This window comes from Mya arenaria, chromosome 3, assembly GCF_026914265.1.
Source record: "Mya arenaria isolate MELC-2E11 chromosome 3, ASM2691426v1".
Classification (NCBI taxonomy): domain Eukaryota; kingdom Metazoa; phylum Mollusca; class Bivalvia; order Myida; family Myidae; genus Mya; species Mya arenaria.
Genome location: NC_069124.1, coordinates 67903309 through 67929023, shown reverse-complemented (window position 1 = coordinate 67929023; position 25715 = coordinate 67903309). Strand labels below are relative to the sequence as shown.

The window sequence follows — 25715 nt, the reverse complement described above, 5'->3', positions numbered from 1 at the left end:
AGATAAAAAACTCTGGCATATTCACTATCCAGAGTTTGATTGAGTGTTAATTTCTTAAAACACTTCGACAAACCTTTTCACAATACGGCCGTCTGATGCACAGGTGCTCGTCACATTGCCTGTATACAGTAATATATTTTTTATAATTATTTATTTTTGATATATATATATATATATATATATATATATATATATATATATATATATATATATATTATTGTTTTTTTTTAATATTTTTTTTTGTCAAGATAGTGAATAAATGTCATTTAAAACAATATTCTACAATTGTTCATGAAAAAAGTTAGTATATATATATATTTATATTTATATTAAGGTGAACATGTACAAAAATTCTTAAATTCCAATCGGACCTAGTCAATAGAACATGGTTCCTAAAAAAATGGAGATAATCTAATAATTTTTACACTTTTGATTAGGTAAGATTCCCATATACAAGAAAAATATAACTTTTATGCTAGTAAGATTTAACTTTACGGCATATTCAAACAAAATGCACCGACCAGAAACTAAAATTTGCCATTACGAAAGAACCGGGAAGTTGAAAAACAAACGGAATTTTCTCCCCTAAAACACGTTAAATACAGACTGACATGCAAACTTTGAACATGCATTACAAATAAAAGCTTGAAATATCATTCCTACCGTTTAAAACTCGTTGAGTAAGACGCGTACACCACTTCCAAGCACTACCCTTTAAATGCCGAGTGCCAGGCAAGGGAACTCCTTGTACCAACTTTTAACGTCTTTCGGTATGACGCAGCCAGGGATCGAACCCAAAACCTCCCGCTCCGTAGGCGGACGCCTTAACCACTAGGCCACGGAGACGACCCACACATGTGCGAATCATGACACTTACAAAATGCATACATTTAGTTTTTATCCTAAGATAAACACACTCAGGTCCAAGTAAACAGAAGGTTTCAAACATTTGGAATATAAGGACTCTCTTGTAACTCAGGGGCATTAACCCGACCGCTAACAGAAGGTTTCAAACCTAGGACTTTGGAATACAAGGATCTCTATTGACACCCAAGTGCATTAACCCGACCGCTTACAGAAGGTTTCGAACCTACGACTTTGGAATATAAGGATCTCTCTTGTAACTCAGGGGCATTAACCCGACCGCTTACAGAAGGTTTCGAACCTACGATCTCTCGTAACTCAAGTTAACTCAAGCAAGTTTATCGAAAATCTACGGTGCATATTGTCAGATGTCTGCGAATATTTTAATGTAGATTCTTATTTGTTAGTACTGAAAATAATTTATACGATGTACGATATCAAATAGAAGTTTGTATTTGCGCATTGGTTTGGTGAAGTGTACAATAAACTTGACCACTTATCAATTACTACAAATTAATACAATCTAATTGTCAATATACAAAGATATGAAAAGATAATAAAACTATGTTATTTCACAGACTGATGGATATCTATACCCAGATTTATATTCTCTACAAATGGTGTTGAAAGTGTTTTTGATTTGTCTTGTAACGTGTAAGTATCCTTTCCTTAATTTCCTCTTTTACATTACAAGTTGCAACCCAATGTACGGCTGTCGACTTGTCATAACAAGACCATTTCTAATTCAAAATGACTCGAATAGAATTTTTTTAAATTATTATGTGGACGTGTGCCGTATCAAGTTATTCACAAGTTATATTTGTCACAATTTTTGAAATATGTTATCATGAATTTTTACAAATCGATATCTGAAAATAACGCACGGTCAAACAATGCGTTGCTATACCAAAGCATACACAAGTTGTCCGATGTGCGCTGGAAGGTTGTGTGACTAGGGAACTATAATTGTATCCGTTACAGCTCATATGTCCGTCTTTCCATCTATAGTTGTGTATGTCTGTCTGTTACCTGGTCTATACTTATGACCTTATCAAAGTTCCAAAGTTTTTTAAAAATGCAATTTTACTCCAAAATAAGATGTACTACAATTAATACGTTGTTTTAACGTACTAGAAGGATGAATAAACTTCGGAAACAACTCGTTTTCATGAAGGTTACACGTTAAAGCACGTTTTTCTGAGTTCACTCTGACAATCTCAGACATAAATATTGTTTGTATTCCTTTCTTTATCACCGAGAGTAGTGCTTACTATAGTCATGATTTCTAACGCTTTCTTATGGAAATGTACATACATGTATATGCAAAGAAGTAATTGGTGGTTGTCTTTGGTACATCCAGCCTGAGACAACAAGTCTATTTTATTTCAGTTAGATCATAGATCCATATTTTAACTAACCCTAACCCTGTTATAACGGACAGATATAATAAATAAAGAGCAGAATAATGTTTCATTCACGTAAACTAATAGTATACGGATTCTTGCGACATTTATAAAGTATGTTATTCCTTTTATAGATGTGCTTGAAATCTTGAGAAGGTATGCGAGGCCTTGTTTGTCACGAACAGAATAGAACAGCACAGAACGGTTATGAACCTGTTCGTAGACCCAATGTGGCCGAGTATTGTACAAGATGGTTGCAAATACAAAACATTCATACATTTGTATTATGAACGCAGTCTTTTTTATCATTTTAGTGATAATGTAACTTCTAGGATGGTCGGGATATTATACAAATGCAACTTCAGACATTCAGAGAAAACAACCGATTATTGGCCAAAGGGCGAAATTGTACATTTGTTCGTAAACTCTATAAACGCGTTTTAAAGCTGCATTCTCACAGATTTACCATTATTACAACTTTATATATATATTTTTTCATAGACAGAGCAAACTTTTGCGTTAATATATGCAAACCAATGATAAAAGTTTGCTGATTAAAAGCAGCTCGTAGATTTTCATACTTCCGTTCGAAAATTAATGCTTTATGGCTTACTAACGTTTTAAAAAAAATTGCATAAAACATGAACATAAATATAAAAATCAGCGATCTAATTTTTATTCAGCAGTCTTATATATCTGGTTATCATGGATTTTCGCAAAAATTGGCTCGTTCCAAGACAGAAAATAAAAAAAGTTGTCAAAACGTTCAATCTGTGAGAGTGCAGTTTTAAGAGACAACTGATGTACATGCGATGTGGACTTTACGGCAACTACAAGTTGTAGATAAACATGAAATATCTACGTGGTATCTTTCATTTTAATGATTAAAATAGATAAAGAGAGCGTTGATATAGTGTTAAAACTTTTGATTATTTATTTGATTGAAGACTAGATTTATAGCGTTATTTATTAATATGTCCGGTTAAATCTGAATTATTGTCGTTCGCGATTCATCCATATGCCTTCAAAGAGTATTTAGTTATGGTGCGAAATGCTGGCGTACATCATCTTCCCCTTGCCTGAACTGTAAACTACAAGTACTTGCTCTTACAGTTGTGTACGGAACAAAACATGTTGGATGATTTCAAAGTGACACTCTATATATATAATACATGCGTAAATTTTGAGCGATAAACTTTTTACTACTTACGAAATAAAGCATTTTATGAAAAATATTAATTACTGATTTGTAACCGTGTATTAATAGCTGAAATAAATTATTGGTGTGGGCTAAAAGATTACCTGTGATCTACTATCGTCAAATCAGGCAGAAACACTGTGTTTTCTGCACCTTTCTTTCAAATTAAACTCGGTGTCCTCCATAAGAAGCATTGTGTTCGACATTTATTCATCCTTTTTGGTTTAATAAAACAATGGAATTTATTCTGATTAATCTTATTTGGAAGTAAAAGTGCATCTTTAAAGATGTTTAAAATTCAGTCAAGTACATCTGAGCCTCTTTCTGTGTACACCTCGTCCACCCACCCACTGATGATGCGTGGGGTGGGTAAGCAGACCTTCTTAACTCAAAAAGAAGGCATGTTCACACCGCATATATAATCATTGTTTGACAGATGATGAGTTGGTAATATACGAGTTCTTCTTTTCTATTGTAGTAAAATCTTCGCAGTATCACGCTGAACGATTTGCTTTTTTAAAAGAACAGAACAGAACATATTTTAAAACAGTTTGGAAAACAACCTCGGATGTATATAGACGGTTTAGAATGTCATAAGTCGGGACACTTAAACTACGATGCAAGTTGATCGCGTAAAAATCTCGATTTAGCAGTTAAACTTAATGACTTTACTCTTGGAAATCTTAACTATGTTTGCAATAATAAACTTCACTGGCAATCAAGTGTAACTCAAATCTACAAATACAATGTAAAACACTACATGTTATTAATAATATTTAAAAAAAAAATACGACCTAATTCTACTGGTGTACCGGCATACATCCGAGGTTGTTTTCGATAAAAATGGCAGAGGAGCTCCGAATGCACTAACTAATTTTCAAAAACTTATGAATAACAATAAACTCTTCATGTATCCCATATTTATAGCATTTAGAATACTCGATATAAACCAGAAACCGTTATCTTAAACCGCGGAATAAAGCAAGAGTGTCTCTATCTGCAAGTGTTTATATTGTTGTTGCTGATTTAATGGCGAAAAATAAAACATAGATATGTGATACTCAATTTGCACTGGAATCATGGAATCATGGAATCATGGAATCATGGAACCATGGACTCATGGAATCATGGAACCATGGAATCATGGAATCATGGAACCATGGAATCATGGAATCATGGAACCATGGAACCATGGAATCATGGAATCATGGAACCATGGATTCATGGAATCATGGAACCATGGAATCATGGAATGATGCATTATACATCACATATTCAAAAATAAAACAATAGGTACATGAACTAAAATACAAATTAATGAAATATGCAATGTCTATATAAAATCGTAGAACGTAAATTTGACGTTAACTAGATAGATATCAAATATAATATTCTTATGACTGACACACGACTGTGTTGAGATTTTATAAAAGTTCTATATCGCGTAACTTTTATGTTATCTTGCTTATTTAAATGCAAAACAGCAAAGAAACATATTCTCTCACAGGTGCGGTTGGGGTCCTGACGGCGCCTGGTGGCAACAGCGCGGGTAGCACGGTAGACCTATGTTCACTACCGGTCCACAACACACTGCCGGTCACCGGCACGTGCAACTTCAACTCGGACAAATGCGGTTATTCCTTTCCGCCATCTCTCTGGCACATACATTCGGAAAACTTTGGCAGTCTCATTTACGGCAAAGTGTCGGGCGATGACCACGGTATTTAAGTTGGCAGACAATTAGTTAATTATATTACATATTTTTATAAGTTTACTAATATTAAAATATCACATACATAATAAATTGTCAGTATTTTGTATGCGTTGTAAGACTGCAATTGGTTGGTTATTCTGACATTGCAGTTGCACTCAAGCGATGCCATAACTTTTCAGGTGTCACGAAGTATATATTGGCTTTGTTGTATAATGTATACAAACATATCTATTTAGATATGTAGCATTTGACTATAAACGCCGGTACAATGACCACAACTTGAAAAAAAGAATGCCTGTTACATTAATAGCTAATTTTGTAGATGTATGGTTTAAGCTGTTTATTAAAATACTATTTAGTCAGTCTGACGGTCTCCCATCTTATTCTGGTACATTTCCCCACACGCATGGCAGCGTCTCATTTGCCCTTTTCCAGTCGAACGACCTTTAACTGAAAAGAAAAAAGGTATAGGAGAGACATACAAAGTGGGTGGCATCCACTGCCTGTAAGTGTCTAAGTATCCAAGCACAATACTGATAATTGTTTTCAGAACTGTACATATGGTCCAAATTTCACTGGTGAAATTTCAAAAATAAGAAAGAAGGTTAAAAGGTCACAGTCAAAGTATTCAAATGACAAAATTGAAATTTGCTTTCAAAACTGTACATACACTTAACAAAACTTATAAGTATACAGGTATAAATATGCTCATACCTCGGTAAATACTGGCCTGATTGGGTGAAATTTTCAACAAATATTGCTTAGATATACGGTATGTTATTTTATTTATTACATTTCATAAACGATCAGATTTAACACACAACAATCAATAAATGTGATGACGCGTAAAATGTAAATGTCACAATACATAAAATAAGAGAATCTGCCACCCACGGTTGAATTTGACCAAGTCTAATAACGTGTGTGTCCACCCTGACTGTTGATCACAGCAATGCAGCGTCGACACGGTTTCAGGCAATGATTGGTATTAGGCTTCAAACTCTATTTGACTTTTTCCTGAATCTAAAAGCGTTAACAGGTGAAAGTAAAAGCTTACAATCTATATCGAGGGCTTTCTTCGCATATTTGTATCTATTTTGTTATCAAACAGTTAACTTTATTCCCTTTCACATCACATTTCATCGGTACAGTTCGGTATATTTTGAAATCCATGAATTGTCTTGGGAGCTTCACTGACCAAATAATGAAGATGAGCTTGTTTAAAAATCAAGTACTTTATATGAAAGCAAACACATATATATCTATCAATAAACACAAAGTACAAAAAGATGTAACAAATACTTAAACTAATTTGGGGAAATAAGCATACAACTCGCTTTTAAAAATGCATGTGAAAGGTTAACTGGTTGAAAACATTTCATATTACAATTAGTTTAATTTAATAGTTGTTTGTTTAATAACTTAAATAAAATGAACTTAATAAATACTTGCAAACAGAAATAAGATATGTACATTTCTAAGTGAGTTCATATTTTAAGACAAATAATTGAATAACATAATTTCCACATAATTCAAACTTCTTATTATATGAATATAACTTCTAAATTTTTTAACAATAAATTCACAAAATATTAAAACTATTATATTTAAAAGTACTTTGATAAAATAAATTGAGTTAAACACAAAAAGTAATATATAAAAATGATAACAACATACCTGAATAATGAAGATGAGCTTGTTTAAAAATCAAGTCCTTTATGATTTTCAGGACACAGACTTCATCTTAAATACTAAGTTTTCAACAATATGTCCAGATCTCAGATTTGATAAGCATCATTAAATCATTAACTTGTCAGTACAAAAACTCTAAAATTGAAGCTGAGTAGCCTGAGGGATTGTGCTACTGTTTTGAAGAAAAATATATGATAGGTTGACATCAATTAATGTAATTAAAGGAAACCACTTAGCCTAATTATAAGGTGGCCAAATAATTAAACTTAAAAACAAGTTAAGAATCTAAAAATATATTTATTAGCTGCCAAAAATAGTATACAGGCTGTAGGCATTAATATGTTTACATGATTTATAACAGAACAGAACAGAACAGATAATTTATTAAGACTTGTACAAAGTACATCATCTTCTTAACCATATACATATAATAATTGAACACATGGTGAGAACACAGGTAATACAATAATGAGTAAATTAGAATACAGATGTATGGACATATTCAAATTAGGTGAGGATGAACAAAAATATAACAAAAAATGAATCATTGTTATAATTCAATATTAAGAGTTGTTCGTCTTATACATAACGCTTCTTTGACAAATAGTTTTATAAGTTCTTGTCTATTTGTTGAATTTAACAGTTCAATAAATTTTAGTACAGACGGACGTATATAATAATTACGTTTGATGTATTTCTTTCTAATAAGATTAAAACATGGACAAATAAAAATAAAATGTAACTCGTCTTCTATATCTCTTCTATTACAACATAAACAATATCTTTCATCACGTTGAATTCGATTATGGTTATATCTACCCGTTTGAATTCTTAAAGGGTGAACAGAAAGTCTAAGTCTACAAAAGAATAGGCGTAAGCTTTTAGGTAAAATGTTTAAATTATGTTCATAACCAAAAGTGGTTTTAAAGTCTTTATACGAAAACAAGACTGGACTATCAAGAGAGCGATACCACTCTTGCCTAAAACAATCAATTATTCTAGTTTTTAACTCACACAAAAAATACTTTTCATTTGATACACTGGCATTATCAAATACATGTCCAAAGCCAAACTCGCTCAAAAGCTTTCTAACATTTGATACCCAATTATTCTTTCCTATTACACAGTCTGATAATGCATACCTATATACAGTGCGCATTATGACATTATCACTTCTTACAACCTTAAGCCAATATTGTATAATTCTAACAAATCTATGTACATAAAGAGGATATCTGCCAAGCTCACCGTAAACACTTGCTGAACATGTATTTTTTCTAACATTTAATAGACGTTTACAAAAATTTTAATGAATTCTTTCAATTTTCTTAGACTTGGTATAACCCCATATTTCCGAAGCATAATTTAGAACAGGAGCTACAAAAGCATCAAATTGTTGACATAGAATCTTTGGTTTCAGGTCATATTCCCTACATTTACATAATAATACATTTAGTGCTTTTAAAGCTTTACCAGTTAAATGTTCTTGGTTTAAAGCATAATTACCAGTATAGTTGAAAACAGTTCCTAAGTAATTAAAATCATTCACAACTTCAATAGACTGGTCATTGTAGGTCCAATGTTCTGATGGCAATAGCCCTCCTCTTTTACGAAAAACCATAAGTTTTGTTTTAAGTATATTTACAGATAAACCCCAGTTATTACAGTATTCTAAAAGTCTATCCAAATGTTGTTGTATTTCTTCAGGTGATTTTCCTACGATAGCCATGTCATCTGCAAATAACAACAATATAAGGACAATGTCATCAATTAGAAGTCCAGAATCTACATCATTCTGTAAAAATAATTGTCTTCAACAAAGAGAGAAAATAGTAAAGGGGGCATAACTTCTCCTTGACGGAGGCCTACAGCATAGTCGAAGTAATCAGAATATGTAAAACATGATTTAACACAAGATTTAACTTTTTGATGCATATCTCGTACTATTCTAAGTAGTTTTCCTTGAATACCGCATTTGTACAGTTTCAACCATAAAGCATTTCTATAAATAGAATCAAAACATTTCATCTTATCAACATAAACAACATAAAGTCTTTTATTGTCATTCAAATATTTTTGCACTAATGACGTAAGAATAAAAATAGCATCTACAGTTGATCGCCCTTTCCGAAATCCGAACTGAGCGTCCGAAATTATGTTATGTTCATTACAAAATGTATCAATGCGTTTAGTTAGTACAGTTGTAAAAAGCTTAGACAGGCAACTAACGAGTGTAATTCCCCTATAATTATTAACGTCATCTAAAGTACTCTTTTTATGCAATGGTATAATAACACCTTCCATCCACTTATCGGGAAAAAATCCTGAGTTTAAAATACCGTTAAAAATATCACATACATGCAAAGGCAAAATATCGAACGTCTCTATAAAGTATTCATTCATCAGAATGTCACTCCCAGAAGATTTATTACGCTCAATGATTTAATAGCAATATGTATTTCATTGACAGTTATAGGCTGATCTAATTCGGAAAATGAAACATCAACATTATCAAAATCATGCGTGTTGCAAAAAATTTCAGACTCTTCGTTAAAACATTCAAAGACACTACTACCTAATGCTGAAAAATATTCCCTAAATGTTTCATTTGGTATACTGTCAGCCGTTGGTCTGGATTTTGGTTTAAAATCTTTCCAAAAATCTCTAGGCTTACTTTTTTTAATTGTTCTATTTCTTGCATTTTTAATCTGTATGTATTATTTTTCTTTTTACTAATAATATTTTTTATACACACGTTTATGTTCTACTAATAACAATCTATTTCCATGCGATTTATCGCTATTAAACCAATGTAATGACTGTAAATACACGTTATGCGCTTCAATACATTCAGCGTCAAACCAATCGATATTTTTAATACATGTGTCCACATGGAAATATGCTTTATTATTGACATTATGACATTTTGAGAATAAAGGGTCAGCAACAGAACGTATAACATTCGTAAATTCATTAACAGCGTCATTTACAGATTGTCTAGTGTTATCAATATTATTAATAATGTGATTGAATTTATAGACATGCAAAGTTCGAAAAGGAGTTTTTAGTCATAATAGTTATTCTTAAACTATATCTAAATAAGTAATTCTGAGTTATTTAACAACATACACATATTATCCACATAAAAATAAATATTTGTGATTCCAATTATCATTTTTACATAAATTTATATTTAATTTATGTAGCAAAAATGTTGGGCATAATACTTATGTGATGATGATTTCCCACTGGGATGGTACATACACTTTGTTAATTTCTTCTTATGTTCAATTGAAAAATGAAAATGGAAACACATTCATTTGACAAAATACCACTTTCTAAGAATTTATGGTTACTGTTTTTGAGATTTGGGATTTCTTGAATGCAGTATACTAATCAGCTGACCACATATTGATTTCGATTTTTTTCTCCACAAGAATCACTCCAAGGTATCACCTTTTCAACACTAGATATTCTACCTACAATTGCATTTAGATATAAAAACAAACATACACGTTCCTACTTCACAAGCTTGATTTTCATCCGAAAATCACAGGAGCCATATCAGAGAAAGAAATGTTATAATAATGTTTTCGTTCGTAAACTACATGCTGTTTTTCAAGCTGAACTCTCACAGAACGATTGTTTTTTATTGTTTGTCTTGGAATGAGCAAATTGACAGATGCCTTAAAACAGTGACACTAGTCTTCTGACAAAAGATCAGATTGCAGTTTTTCATATTTACGTTCGAAAATTGATGTTTTATGGGTGAAAGCGTTACTAACGGTTTAAGTGAAATTTTCGGCAGTTTTCCAAACATTTGATATATATTTTATTGTGAGTTATTCTATTTGACCGAATTGAAGGCATTGATACCATAACAGCTGAGTCTGAGTCTGCGACAAAAACTGAAAAAGTGTCAAAACTGTCAAGCTTTAAGACAGCTTGCAGATCAAACTTTAATGTTGATGGCTCATGCTTATTTTTCATGTTGGACCATTTGTGTCAACTTGAATGGACTTTGTACTACTTTTTTCAGTTCCATCCTCTAAATTCCCTCTTAGATATAGATTTTCGCAAACGCTGCACACCTGACATTGGTCTCTTTTTGTGTAGAAGTAAGGAAAGGGGAGCGTTGAAACATGACAAATTCAGGGACGTAGCTAGAGCCATTTTGATGTACAGGTACACAAGTAGTGGGATTAATGGTACCCTGCGTTTGCAACTGCCTTTTTGCCGGTTTCTAGTGTTTTCAAATTATAATTTCTACAAACACTCAATTTTCTCTATCCAATTACAAAGAAATAAGAGTTTCTGCCTTTAATATTTCTTTCTGTTCTGGTTTATATAATCTCTGATTTCCCAGACAACCAATTTTCGACTCAAACATTTACGTCTTGGATTTTGTTAGCCGCATCTATATGAGGTGTAATATTTAATGAACATTGTCTTGTTTTGGCTTTACATCTGTTTTTCTTCGTTTCTAGCAACTGTTTCATGTTTGTTGTCATGCTCAAGGTCAACATTATTTTCAACATTGTATTAATAAAGCCTATTTTCATTGGTAAAAGGTTCCAAGTAAAGATTACACCTTTTTCCAGTGAAAACAATTGAAATGTTTTTGCATTGAAGGTACTTGGAACTGCACTTGGAGTCAGTATTTTCCATATAAAGAATTAACATAAGTTTAAAAATTTTACCACATTTAAAGAATATAGAATAACCCAGTATAATCTTTTAAAACTTCGCTTTATTTATTACCTTCTTTTCATCAGTTTCATTCACAAACTTTTTATGCCTTATTGTGTTACAGTTATCATCTTTAACACGGAAGCAGTCGCTTTCTTGCATGAACAAAGTGGGCACATTTTAAAAGATAATGAAATTCGTAACCGACATCGTTTGATTGCCAAAGATAACATTTCCTCAATTCCGTTCAATATTTAACCATCGCCCATTTTGAATAGGGAGATGGTGATTACACATTCGAAATATTGCAAATAGAAATCAGGAACATTATCAAAATATCACACATAACAAAATGTATCCTTAAACATTCTATAATTCAAACATTTTGAGAAAAAATAACATCAGACTTCCAACTTTATAAATATTGTTAAGAACGTGTTTGATTGATTTTTGTATATAGCAGTGGTTTTGTTGAAATTTTGATTATATCATACATAACTAATCCCACATTAATCGAAACTATGTTAAACATGATGCATCTTCTTGAAATGAGTACCATTGTCATTTAAATGGGAAATACGATTGTATAAAGCTTTGTAGATAGTTTGCCTTCAGTTGATGTAAACAAAATTATGCCAAATTCCAACCATACATCTTAATTACAATCGACAATGGACAGCGACCAAGATCACCATTTAACATAACATGAGGCATGCTCTTTTTAACACCGAGAACATATTTTAAGAAATCTGTGTGTACCTCTGTAATAATTGACAGGTCACCATAATCCCAGATCTCACAACCACATGTCAATATTGGAACAATAGTGTGGTCAAACAATTTTAGTTGGTAATAAATGGAGGGGTTTAAACTCCTAATTGTCCTTTTATTTCTAATGTTTCCTGAAGGTGGCACCTTTTACCTTTAAACTCTCGATGTGATATTAATATTCAGTAACCATTCATTCTGTCGAGTCTATCACATTTGCTTTATTGCAGAACAGAGCCAGTCTTACGAATAATTACACCAGTACCAGTGGCATATTTCCGTACAATACACATGCAACAACCTCTCAAAGTGAACCCTACACGCCAACCAAGAGAGATTCAATCACCTTTGTTTTCTCACTACAGGTCAGAGTCAGTCGTTTGCGTTGTTCCAATCTAACGACCCGAAAGAGAGTAACAGTACGGGGGATGTGGTCAGCGGCATCCATAGCCCCACCATTACCACACAGCATGCCTGTCTCAGCTTCTGGTAGGGACGACATAGGTTTTTATTTTACATGTTGATTTAGTTAAACTTCATTGCTAATTCTACTGCTACCCTTATCAAACAGACATTTAAAGACAATGTAACATAAAAAAACGACGAAAATCCAGTAACAAAATGTCAACCCGATACCCTTTTGCCTGTGAATATACGTGCAGTCCATATGTAGTAAACATGGACGCCAGTAGTCGTTTTAGAAAAACACGTGACACGGAATGCCAATTAGTATGGCATTTCTAACATGTTTTTAATGGGCATATAATCATCAATATCGTATGTTTTTATCGATCTAGTAAATTGACCTTTGACATTGTTTTCGAATTAAGACCATTGTTTACACTACTTCGCCACTGCCGCTTCTAACATCGACGACACGATACCGGCAAATAAGCTAAAATCTATATTCGCTGACATTCACACAGTTTGTGATCTAGTTATTCCTTTTTGAAATATTAAACTTAACTGCCCTTTATAAATGCCATGTCCAACTACATTAAATCGTACGTTCTACATATCTCGACATGCATTATAGAATTACCCGTACCACATGAAAGTATTAAGATTCAAAACGCAATAACTAATTTTAGTGCTTTATTAGACGCGGCTATAGGGACATATTTGCCATTGTCAATGGGGAAGTGTATACGGATAAATTTTAGTTATGAAAAAAAAGAAGATTTGTTAATGATATCAACTCTTATTCAACTTTACTTAAAATTTGTAGTCAATAACTGTTTTAATGCGTGTAAAACTTCTAAAACGTCATATAAAACGAATAAGCCTAATGTTTAAAGCAGGAAATTAAAAAAAGTTATTCTCTGTGTTTTTTGTATTGACTGGTCGCCGGTCATACGAATTTGTTATTTTAGAAATTTACTTTCTGTGAAAACGATTTATATACACACTGTGGTAGTAAATAAGCATGTGAGAATTTACGGGCATATTGTGAATAATAGTTTAAATTATGCATTTGATAACCAATATAAGTGCCTTAACACGACATTAATTGACTACTTTAAATTTAAGTGATATAAAATGGAAGTACAAAGCGTAATTCACACGATTTCACTAACAAATATAAGTCGCAATAACGAAATTAATACAATTTAAATTTAACTGATATAAAATGAAAGTTCAAAGCGTTATTCACACGATTTAAATCAAACATTAATGAATAAAAGTAGGCCGAAAAGGATCAGGCCGAAATGATATCTCGGCCGAATCGACACGACACCAATAATTTTATCGGTGATAAGGTACTAGTCTAAATAATTTACGCATGCCGGAGACGACCAGTAACTAAGATCTAGAAAGTTGATTAAGCCGTCATAGTTTGGCTATGTCCGTGTTTATTCGGAATGTTAACAATTGTATATATTGTCACATGACTTTATTGAGCCAATTGGGTATCGATATTTTTCACGTGACACAACGATTCAGCATCCTCCTCCATCCTTTTGCGGGGAAAGAAAACGCGAAAACTGGTAAGGCCATTTTTACCAAGGGCAAACTTTGTTTTCTCCATACAATGGCATGCAATGTACCGCTATGGCTCTGTTTGCATTATTGGCTTTTTTAGTTACGAATACAACCACATGTTAACGGCTGTCGATGTAGACTGTATACTGAATGAGGGAAATGCTTTGTATTCTACCATAGTCGAAAGTATAAACGAGGCTCGATATTTATCGCATAATGATTTGCGAACAATCCCCATTCAGCCGCGTCTTTGATGCCTAACATCAACATTCGTCTTGTTTTTATTTAAATGCCATAAGGTTTCTGATGCCGAACCAAAACTCCAAATTAGAGGTGTACCTTCGGACGGTAGCAGACAACAGTTCAAGACTTATCTACAGCTACAAGTACCAGCCGGCGTCTCAGTGGCGTCAGATTCGTATGCAGATTGATAGCAACCAGCAATTCCAGGTGAAATTATTATAACATGTTCTTATAATCAAGGTATTGTTATATGAATCAATATTATTTTACCGTGGCTACCAAGATCATAATTGGTTTATCATAAAATGATAACTTTTGATGAAATGACACTTGCTAATTAGACCTAACAATAATTTATAGTCAAAAGATTTCTTAAAATATATCATTCCAGCTGGATTTTATGTCTGTGAAAGAAAACATATACGGGTACGTCGGACTAGACCATGTCGAAGTCCTGATTGGTAAGCGAATTTGGGGTTTTCTCCTGAAAGTGTACAGTTGTTTTCATAGTGTTATGTTTTAAGTGGAGCACCAATACGCGTACAAGGGTAAAATGTTTTCTTTTATTCATTACATATTCGATTACTGACTTATTGTACTAGTCAATAGATTTATTAACATATAATGTACATCACAGAGCTTACGTGCATTACAGAAAAAGTTAAAACAACTAGTCCACCGCCAACAACTACGACCAGTCCACCTCCACCAACAACAACAGGTCCACCTCCATCAACTACGACCAGTCCACCCCCAACAACTACGACCAGTCCATCTACAACAACAACAACAACAACTAAAACAACCAGTCAATCTCCACCTCCGACAACTACAACAAGTCCATCTCCACCTCCGCCTACTACAACTCTTCCATCTCCACCTCCAACAACTACAACAACTTCACCTCGGACAACTACTACCAGTCCCACTTCACCTTCGACAAGTCTTAAGACGCTTGCAACGCCCACAACGCCAGAAACAACAACTGGTGATACTATTTTGATTTATAGTTATGTACGAAGCTATTCCGTTCGGGTAACCGCTTAATATTTCAATAATTGTTTTGAATGATAGTAAAAATGCGTTCAAATTTAAGCTATAAAAATAGTATTAGTACTTCTTGTTGCTACAAAATAGATAAAACATGTTTTCATTTTTTCCCGTAGCAGGACAATGTGATTGCAAGTGTCCATCTGTATCCACAGTCTGTGCCAGTGACGTGATATCCACGACAGGTATAAACAGACACTGGTTTTGTGTTTTCCAATTAAGAAAAAATAAATTACCAAGATAAAAAGTATACGGAAGAAAAAACGCTCAGTTGTCGATCCAACGGAGTCCTTCTTAGAAGTCTAAGTAATATAAATAAAAGAAATGGTCAGAAGATTGAAGAAATATCAGAAAGTTCATATTTTTTAGCGGCCCCCGTTCCAACGCTTTGTGACCGACCCGCCGAACAACTGTCGGTCCACAGCCGTTACAGCTGCAGTTTCGATACAGACCTTTGTGCCTTCACACTTCCGATTTACCCACATCTATGGGAGTGGACACATTTTCGGTACGGCAACGCCGCATCCGGGGAGATAAGCGGGGACAGCTCTTCAGGTATGTATTTGACGTCGCGTGGAATAGGTTTTAATGTTGTACCATGCAGGGTCACGTGATCAAAATGGATCAGCCACCACATTTGTTGTTAAATAAAACTATAGAATAGGTTCGGTAAAAGAACAACCTTTATGAACAAACAATTGTATAAACTGATTAAAGAAAAAAAAAGAAATATCAAGCTACAAAAAAACGTATGTCTTATACCATTATTATAAACCTCTGGATATTTATACCCTACGGTTTTATAGCTTGGTTTACGAACTGTAGGACCCGATTGATGAAAGTTCAGAAAAAAGTTTCGGCGAATGTCTTGCATATTTAAAATAAATCGTATCTTTAATAAATGGGTAAACTTGAAATCAAGAGACAAATCTTTAGTCTTGTAAATGAGATGTAATAGTTTTCTATTTCATAACAAGCTTGACCCTTTGTATGCCATAGTGTGTACACGTGACTAGCTCATCTCATTACCAGCAGTGCTGGTCACGCACATCATTGTTAAAGAAACCCTATCTTTTTATACTTTCCTCATACCTATACATTCGCATTTTACATTAAGAAACTGCTTTACCTGCTTAACTGCTTTAAATTATGCCAAAAAATCAGGGTTTCTTTTGTAAAAAATATTTTTGTTCCTATCATTTCAGACGGCTCGGGTGGGTACATGGTTTTCAACACGGACAACAATCACGTACAGAACGGCACGACGCACGTGCTCGAGTCACCTACGTTGTTGGCCTTCACCGAGTACTGTCTCTCCTTCCGGTTCAACTTACCCACCAACGTCTCGAGCTTTCACGTGTTCTTGAATGACGTCACCAATGGAAGTCGGACGCTTGTGTATAGCAGAAGTCAACTTGCAACCGCTGGGTGGACGCTAGCTAAAGTGTTCATTCAAGGATCGGCAGATTTTACGGTAACCTTCCATAAAATAACAGTATAAGAGCTATGCCATTTGCATTTCATGTTGAATATTCTTATCTAAGGAACATGTAAACATTACCGACAATTTCAAAATAATCCTAATAATAGAATGTTTTGATTAAAAAATTGAATTCCTACAAATTTTCTTTTTATTTTGGTTCAGGTTCAGTTTGAAAGCAGAAAAACAGTTGAAGCGGGGTACCTTGGCCTGGATGACATTAAGATTTCTATTTGTAAGTTTGAGTCATAAAATATGACGTCGTTTTGTTTTCCAATTACGAAATCGGAACAGTTTTTCTTTTTTCGAAAAGCAAAAGGCATTGTCTTATATTTGCAGTAAAGCCTCGTGTAAAAAGGTCAGAATGGCAAATAAATAATGCTAGCCCAGCAGACGACAATGTACAAGGAGTCGGGAATGCCGACCAAGCAGACGACACCTGCTCATGCACGTGCCCAACTGTACGGGTGATCGACTGTGATGTCACTACGGCAAAAATGCAGTGTACTATTTTCGCAGTTTTTCTTTCTGTCCGCTCATTTCGAGATAGCAAGGTTAAAAAAACCTTAATGCACCGACATTGAAAATGTGTATGGTTGTAACTAAACAGTTAACAAAAGTTATCTGAAATAGAGTATCAAGATTTTCTGAATTCGCCCGGTAATGCCAGTTTCTTGTGCTCAAACACTTGATGGCCTTAAAGCAGTCAATCACTGATCGAATTCCCATTTCTTTTAGTCCATTCCTGCTCAGAGCTGACAGGCGCTGTGCTTGAGAAGAAAATGTCGTGTAATTTTGACGTAGGAACGTCATGTGACTTCAATATTCCGATGTACCCCCACTTATGGGAGCTGGTGCGTTATCGCTATGGTAACGAGAGTGTCGGGGTGGTACCAGGGGACGCGTCTTCATATGGTAAGAACAACTTTTAGCTAGTGTAATAGGTTGCAAGCTATATTCCTTATTTAAATTTACTCTTTTACTATTTTTGGTTCTCTTCAAGCATATGTTTTTAATGATGAAATAGTATATGGAATAATACACAAGCTATGTTGACTGTTGAAAGAAGGAGCCGCTTTAATCATTTAACCATAATGAAATTGTCAGTCCGATCAGAACGTTCATCTGATGAAGATATAACATCATTTATGATTGATTCGTTTTTTCCATGTGATTTTGAGCATGTCTGTTTAGATGGCCATACGTCCAATCCCTTGACTTGTACGCTGGAATTATATTCTGTATATTCATGATTTTAATGGCAGTCACACCGGTAAACACAACCACTAAAGAACACATTATTTCTCAATGTTCTATTCTTCGCAATTCTTGGTTGATGGAATTCAAACTAAAATGATACGTTACGTCGTTAGTTTTGTGTTCTCAGTGACATTTAAATCTTACCACAAGAGAAGCCTACGCGTAACGTAGGAAATCGAATTCGACATTAGCTTTCCTTTACAAGCTATGTCGGAGCCCGTTGAAAAGTATGAAAAGTAGCGTTTTTGGGACACTTTGAGGCATTAGGAACCGTTGACTAAATAACGTCCTGGGTGCCCCGACGGTTGCATCTTTTAGGGAATATGGTCTCCTAAAGGACTAAACTGGTCCCACCATCGGCACGTGCAGGGATGCTGTGATATCTTCGACATTACCTTCCCCATTTTAAGGCATTTTTGGCGGCATTTTAGCGTATAGGAAAACATTGTACGCGAATTATTAAAAATACTGTCCAATCGTATATAATAACTACATTGTTTCGCACCTGAAAATGGCTTACCAGTGGGCCAAATTGATATATGTCAAATTAAGCGACCTATAGTAAATAACTTTTTATTACCAGCTACTGTCTGTAGTGCTAAATCGAAACAAACTTTCCACATTCAGATGGTAATGGAATGTATGCTGCGTTCACAACTAACGACTTCCACGTGCCAATAGGCGAGGGAGGAGAAATGACCTCACCAATGTTTAGGTAATGAAGTAAGTTCATTTGTGGCTCATCAAGTTATGCACAATTGTTTTGGGTACCAAAATCAGAAGTTAACATATTTGTTTTTGAACTTGCTACAATTCAATTCAATTATATGGTCACTGAAATCAATAAAACAAATATAACATTATACAATTGCATAATGTTTTATGAACATTAATCAATGAACTTAAATGCATCTATGTTCCAAATAATAACACTAAATGCACGAGCTTTTTAAAAAAACAACATACAACGACGTTATTCGAAATGACGTTACGTTCTTGGAGTGCTATTTTTGAAAAACCTGCAGTTCGAGGGCTGAATGCGAAAAGGTTCTATGTGACATTAAATAAAGAAGCATATCGAACATTTTCGCTTTCACCCCTCGAGTTAACTGTCTTTTTTTATTTGGCATATGATAAACAGTAAAATGTTTTTTCAAATGTAACTATTTTTCGATATTATACTGAAATAAATAATCAACCGCTATTTATTTAAAACAGGCAATTAATTATGTTTATATTTTTAATATGGACTACTTAAGAATACTTTTGTAAATTATATGTCATAAATTTACATGTTATCTAAAAAACACTCTTATATTTAGAAATAACTGTGACAATGAGGAATATACATACAATATGTTCTTGTATATGTTTATAGATAACTGTAAATGTGATATGATCTAAAATGATTGCTAAGAGATCTATATATACTCCTAAAATGCAGTAGTATTGATTGTAGCGCAATTAGAAATATCACAGTTGTTGTCCTCATTGAAGTTACCACTACATACCAAAGTTTGCACAATATATAATACGGTCACGGAAGAATATATGACACAGTATTGACATACTTAACACATAACATAATACCATGCGCGGAATATAAAAGCACATAATCAAACTAATACATGACTTAATATAATGAACTCACGGTAATAAGTTGCCTGCATGACACAAAGACGTATCTACATAGTATAACACCGAAGTATAGGTTCAAAGGCTCACTTTATAGCGAGATATTTTGCATATTTGACATAAAACAAGCCTACAACAAGTTGAAAAAAAATAAGTCAGATTTTTTATGAACTCAAAACCAGCTTCACATATCCAATTCCAATTTGGTCATTAATAAATCACACTGTTTTACAAAATACCAACTTAGCTAAAATAAATTTGGAGGCATGTTCCAATCTGGTAAACCATAAAATGAAAATGTTATAAAGCCATCAACATGTGGAGCATAAACATCTCTACTAGATAAACTGCCAAATATGAGTTAACATCATGAGGTAAAATGAGTTTTCATTAACAGAGCTATGCAACTTGGAGAATAGGTAAAACTCCCATTCACTTTATTCAGAAAAATACGAACTAGTGAATAAACCTTTTAAATTAATATAGAACAATACACGTGCATCTTTAACAATGTATAATGGATATGTACAGGAATTTACTGTTTAAACTGACAACTATCTTATCACTTAAATATGTATTGCTGTTTGAATTACATGTTTTGTGTCTTACTGTTGCTTTTATTTAAATTTCACTTAATGCATTGGACTAGTATTTAAATCATAAATATGTTTTATCTTGAAACTTTTGATGTATCTGGTATTTTTATAATGAAGCCTATAATCTCATTATAACCTATGTTTTAACATTTTAATTAACATGTGATATTATGATCTTAAATATTTCTCAGGTCTTTTGTTTGTCTGATATTGGATAATCTATTATGTCGGAAAATAGCTATCAGCTAGTGTTGTTTATGTTTATCATAACGGACTTTAAATAAAGATTATCTTATCTTATCTTATCTTAAACTGTTATTTTTGAAACTGTTGTTGTCGTGCACTGTAACAAAAAACATATTTGTTAAAATAGGTCAACACCCGGTCGTTTTTGTTTGAGCTTCATGTACAACATGCCGACAGGCGCCGCCAAACTATCCATATACGTCATTTCCGGAGGCGGCAGAAGGCTGGTGTGGGAGGAAGCCAGGCACGAGACAGTCGGCTGGACGGAGGCCGCCGTGGTCTTGGATAACAAGGAGGCGTTCGAAGTATAAGGGCTTTTCTTTGCTGATTTTTTATCAATTTTATATGAATGATTATACCAAACATTACTTTCTTTAACTTCTGTATAAACAGTTATTTCTGTATTATTTTAAAGTCACGCATTTATTTTTGGTCAGTATATTTGTTTATATTTTCGAATAAAAGAAACAAATTGTTTGTATAACTAGGCCTCTTGAACATTTCTTATTTGTATTCTGCGAACATTGTCGAAAACCTATAACTATGAATATTGACATATTTCGCTGCAATAATGAACAATTTGATATAGTTATTAATTGTGTTTATATTGATTCATCAAACAGTATGTACAAGTGTAATATATCGTTGTATGGAACGTAGGGTGCTGTGACAGCTGTCGTGTATTGTGACATGTTATGCTATTATGTCTAACTACCATGTATGTATGTCTTAATGAAATGGTATTATATCTAACGAGCATGTTATCAAGTCTAACCGACATGTGATTGTACATCACTGATATGTTAATATAACAGGCCTACATTTAATGATGTCTGACTGACATGATATAACGTCTAATTGATAGTTTAAACTGAAGTTTAATTATGTCAAACCGAAAATAAATGATGCTTCTATATATCATGCTTGTATAAATGATGCTTCTATATATCATGCTTGTATAAATGATGCTTCTATATATCATGCTTGTATAGGTCATGCTTCTATATATCATGCTTGTATAGGGCATGCTTCTATATATCATGCGTGTATAAATGATGCTTCTATATATCATGCTTGTATAGGTCATGCTTCTATATATCATGCTTGTATAAATGATGCTTCTATATATCATGCGTGTATAAATGATGCTTCTATATAACATGCTTGTATAAATGATGCTTCTATATATCATGCTTGTATAAATGATGCTTCTATATATCATGCTTGTATAAATGATGCTTCTATATATCATGCGTGTATAAGTGATGCTTCTATATATCATGCTTGTATAGGTGATGCTTCTATATATCATGCTTGTATAAATGATGCTTCTATATATCATGCTTGTATAAATGATGCTTCTATATATCATGCGTGTATAAATGATGCTTCTATATATCATGCTTGTATAAATGATGCTTCTATATATATCATGCGTGTATAAATGATGCTTCTATATATCATGCTTGTATAAATGATGCTTCTATATATCATGCTTGTATAAATGATGCTTCTATATATCATGCTTGTATAGATGATGCTTCTATATATCATGCTTGTATAAATGATGCTTCTATATATCATGCTTGTATAAATGATGCTTCTATATATCATGCTTGTATAGGTGATGCTTCTATATATCATGCGTGTATAAATGATGCTTCTATATATCATGCTTGTATAAATGATGCTTCTATATATCATGCTTGTATAAATGATGCTTCTATATATCATGCTTGTATAAATGATGCTTCTATATATCATGCTTGTATAAATGATGCTTCTATATATCATGCTTGTATAGATGATGCTTCTATATATCATGCTTGTATAGATGATGCTTCTATATATCATGCTTGTATAGGTCATGCTTCTATATATCATGCGTGTATAAATGATGCTTCTATATATCATGCGTGTATAAATGATGCTTCTATATATCATGCTTGTATAAATGATGCTTCTATATATCATGCTTGTATAAATGATGCTTCTATATATCATGCGTGTATAAATGATGCTTCTATATATTATGCTTGTATAAATGATGCTTCTATATATCATGCTTGTATAAATGATGCTTCTATATATCATGCTTGTATAAATGATGCTTCTATATATCATGCTTGTATAAATGATGCTTCTATATATGTCATGCTTGTATAAATGATGCTTCTATATATCATGCTTGTATAAATGATGCTTCTATATATCATGCTTGTATAAATGATGCTTCTATATATATCATGCTTGTATAAATGATGCTTCTATATATATCATGCTTGTATAAATGATGCTTCTATATATCATGCTTGTATAAATGATGCTTCTATATATCATGCTTGTATAGGTCATGCTTCTATATACCATGCTTGTATAAATGATGCTTCTATATATCATGCGTGTATAAATGATGCTTCTATATATCATGCTTGTATAAATGATGCTTCTATATATCATGCTTGTATAAATGATGCTTCTATATATCATGCTTGTATAAATGATGCTTCTATATATCATGCTTGTATAAATGATGCTTCTATATATCATGCTTGTATAGATGATGCTTCTATATATCATGCTTATAAAGATGATGTTTGTCTAGACGGAGATGATGCTTGTATAGAGCATCCATGTAAAGATAATGCTTGTATAAAGCATGTTTGTAGAGATGATACTTGTAAAGAGTATGCTTGTAAAGATGATACTTGGTTAGATGGACATGGTACTTGTATAGGTAATGCCTGTAAAGATGATGCTCGTATAGAAGGAGATGATGCTTGTATAGAGCATGTTTGTAGAGATGATACTTGTAAAGAGTATGCTTGTAAAGATGATACTTGGTTAGATGGACATGGTACTTGTATAGGTAATGCCTGTAAAGATGATGCTCGTATAGAAGGAGATGATGCGTGTATAGAGCATGTTTGTAGAGATGATACTTGTAAAGAGTATGCTTGTAAAGATGATACTTGGTTAGATGGACATGGTACTTGTATAGGTAATGCCTGTAAAGATGATGCTCGTATAGAAGGAGATGATGCTTGTATAGAGCATGTTTGTAGAGATGATACTTGTAAAGAGTATGCTTGTAAAGATGATACTTGGTTAGATGGACATGGTACTTGTTTAGGTAATGCCTGTAAAGATGATGCTCGTATAGAAGGAGATGATGTTGTATAGAGCATGTTTGTAGAGATGATACTTGTAAAGAGTATGCTTGTAAAGATGATACTTGGTTAGATGGATATGGTACATGTATAGGTAATGCCTGTAAAGATGATGCTCGTATAGAAGGAGATGATGCTTGTATAGAGCATGTTTGTAGAGATGATACTTGTAAAGAGTATGCTTGTAAAGATGATACTTGGTTAGATGGACATGGTACTTGTATAGGTAATGCCTGTAAAGATGATGCTCGTATAGAAGGAGATGATGCTTGTATAGAGCATGTTTGTAGAGATGATACTTGTAAAGAGTATGCTTGTAAAGATGATACTTGGTTAGATGGACATGGTACTTGTATAGATAATGCCTGTAAAGATGATGCTCGTATAGAAGGAGATAATGCTTGTATAGGGCATGTTTGTAGAGATGATACTTGTAAAGAGTATGCTTGTAAAGATGATACTTGGTTAGATGGATATGGTACATGTATAGGTAATGCCTGTAAAGATGATGCTCGTATAGAAGGAGATGATGCTTGTATAGAGCATGTTTGTAGAGATGATACTTGTAAAGAGTATGCTTGTAAAGATGATACTTGGTTAGATGGATATGGTACATGTATAGGTAATGCCTGTAAAGATGATGCTCGTATAGAAGGAGATGATGCGTGTATAGAGCATGTCTGAAGAGATGATGCTTGTATAGATTATTTTTGTAAAGATTATGCTTGTATAGATGGAGATGATGCATGTATAGTGCATGTTTGTAGAGGTGATGTTTGTACAGATTATGCTGGACATGTAAAGATGATGCTTGTATAGATTATGCTTGTAAAGATGGTGATTGTATAGATCATGCTTGTAAAGATGCTGCTTGTACAGATTATGCTTGTAAAGATGCTGCTTGTACAGATTATGCTTGATAAGATGCTGCTTGTATAGATTATGCTTGTAAAGATGATGTTTGTATAGATTATGCTTGCATATATCATGTTTGTAGAGATTATACTTGTTTTGTTTTCTAGGCAGACGTTTATTTTCTATTTCAGATAGCGTTTTACTCGGAGAAGAGCGGTCTAGACTCATATTTTGCCGTTGACGACATCAGACTCTACAGCAACATCAGCGTTAATGCGTAGACGAAACATGAACTATAGCTGTTTTCATAAACACAACGGATATACATAATTATATATACATACTAAATTGTTGTTTCCATCAGTGGTATCATTTCTTATGGTGGGTTCATATCAACATTGTTGGTAATGTCTGAGAATGACCAGTACATCATGTGTGCTTGTATAACACTATTTCTCGTTTAATGAAATTCCATCTTGTTTATACAACATTCTTTAGGAAGGATATTAAATCGCATTAATAAAAAACAATATCAATGTACGTACATTTATTGCATCCCATGCAGAGCCTGATCGCCTCCTTCGTTAGGCTTACCTCTCTGCTCTACCTTTTCCCGCAACTTTTAAGATGTCATTCATCGTTGTAGCACAACCAGACCTGCACCAGGAAGCTTCATTCCCGCAATGGTTATCAGTGTGTATACCACGTGATAAATTACGTCATACATGCTACGTCGGAAGGCAACATTTTCCTTAATATGAAGACTTAAATCAAAAATAACTTTTCTATTTCTCTTTTATTTCTCTATTAAACCATTATAAATAAAACAAAGGGCAGTCTATACCGCTTAAAGAGCTCCGCCTTCGTTT

The 25715-nt window shown here is 33.4% G+C and overlaps 1 protein-coding gene across 1 annotated transcript; it reads left to right on the top strand.

Moving 5' to 3' along the window:
* Positions 1 to 1454: 1454 nt before the first annotated feature.
* LOC128227785 (probable maltase-glucoamylase 2) lies at positions 1455 to 25382 on the top strand. The gene is made up of 15 exons (XM_052938634.1): positions 1455 to 1518; positions 4973 to 5185; positions 12694 to 12817; positions 14611 to 14761; positions 14946 to 15015; positions 15210 to 15542; positions 15721 to 15789; positions 15974 to 16159; positions 16810 to 17078; positions 17250 to 17319; positions 17424 to 17588; positions 17823 to 17999; positions 18972 to 19059; positions 20949 to 21126; positions 25038 to 25382. Exons 1-15 carry the CDS (start codon positions 1482 to 1484, stop codon positions 25125 to 25127), a joined length of 2220 nt encoding a protein of 739 aa, XP_052794594.1. The 5' UTR covers positions 1455 to 1481; the 3' UTR covers positions 25128 to 25382.
* Positions 25383 to 25715: the final 333 nt, after the last annotated feature.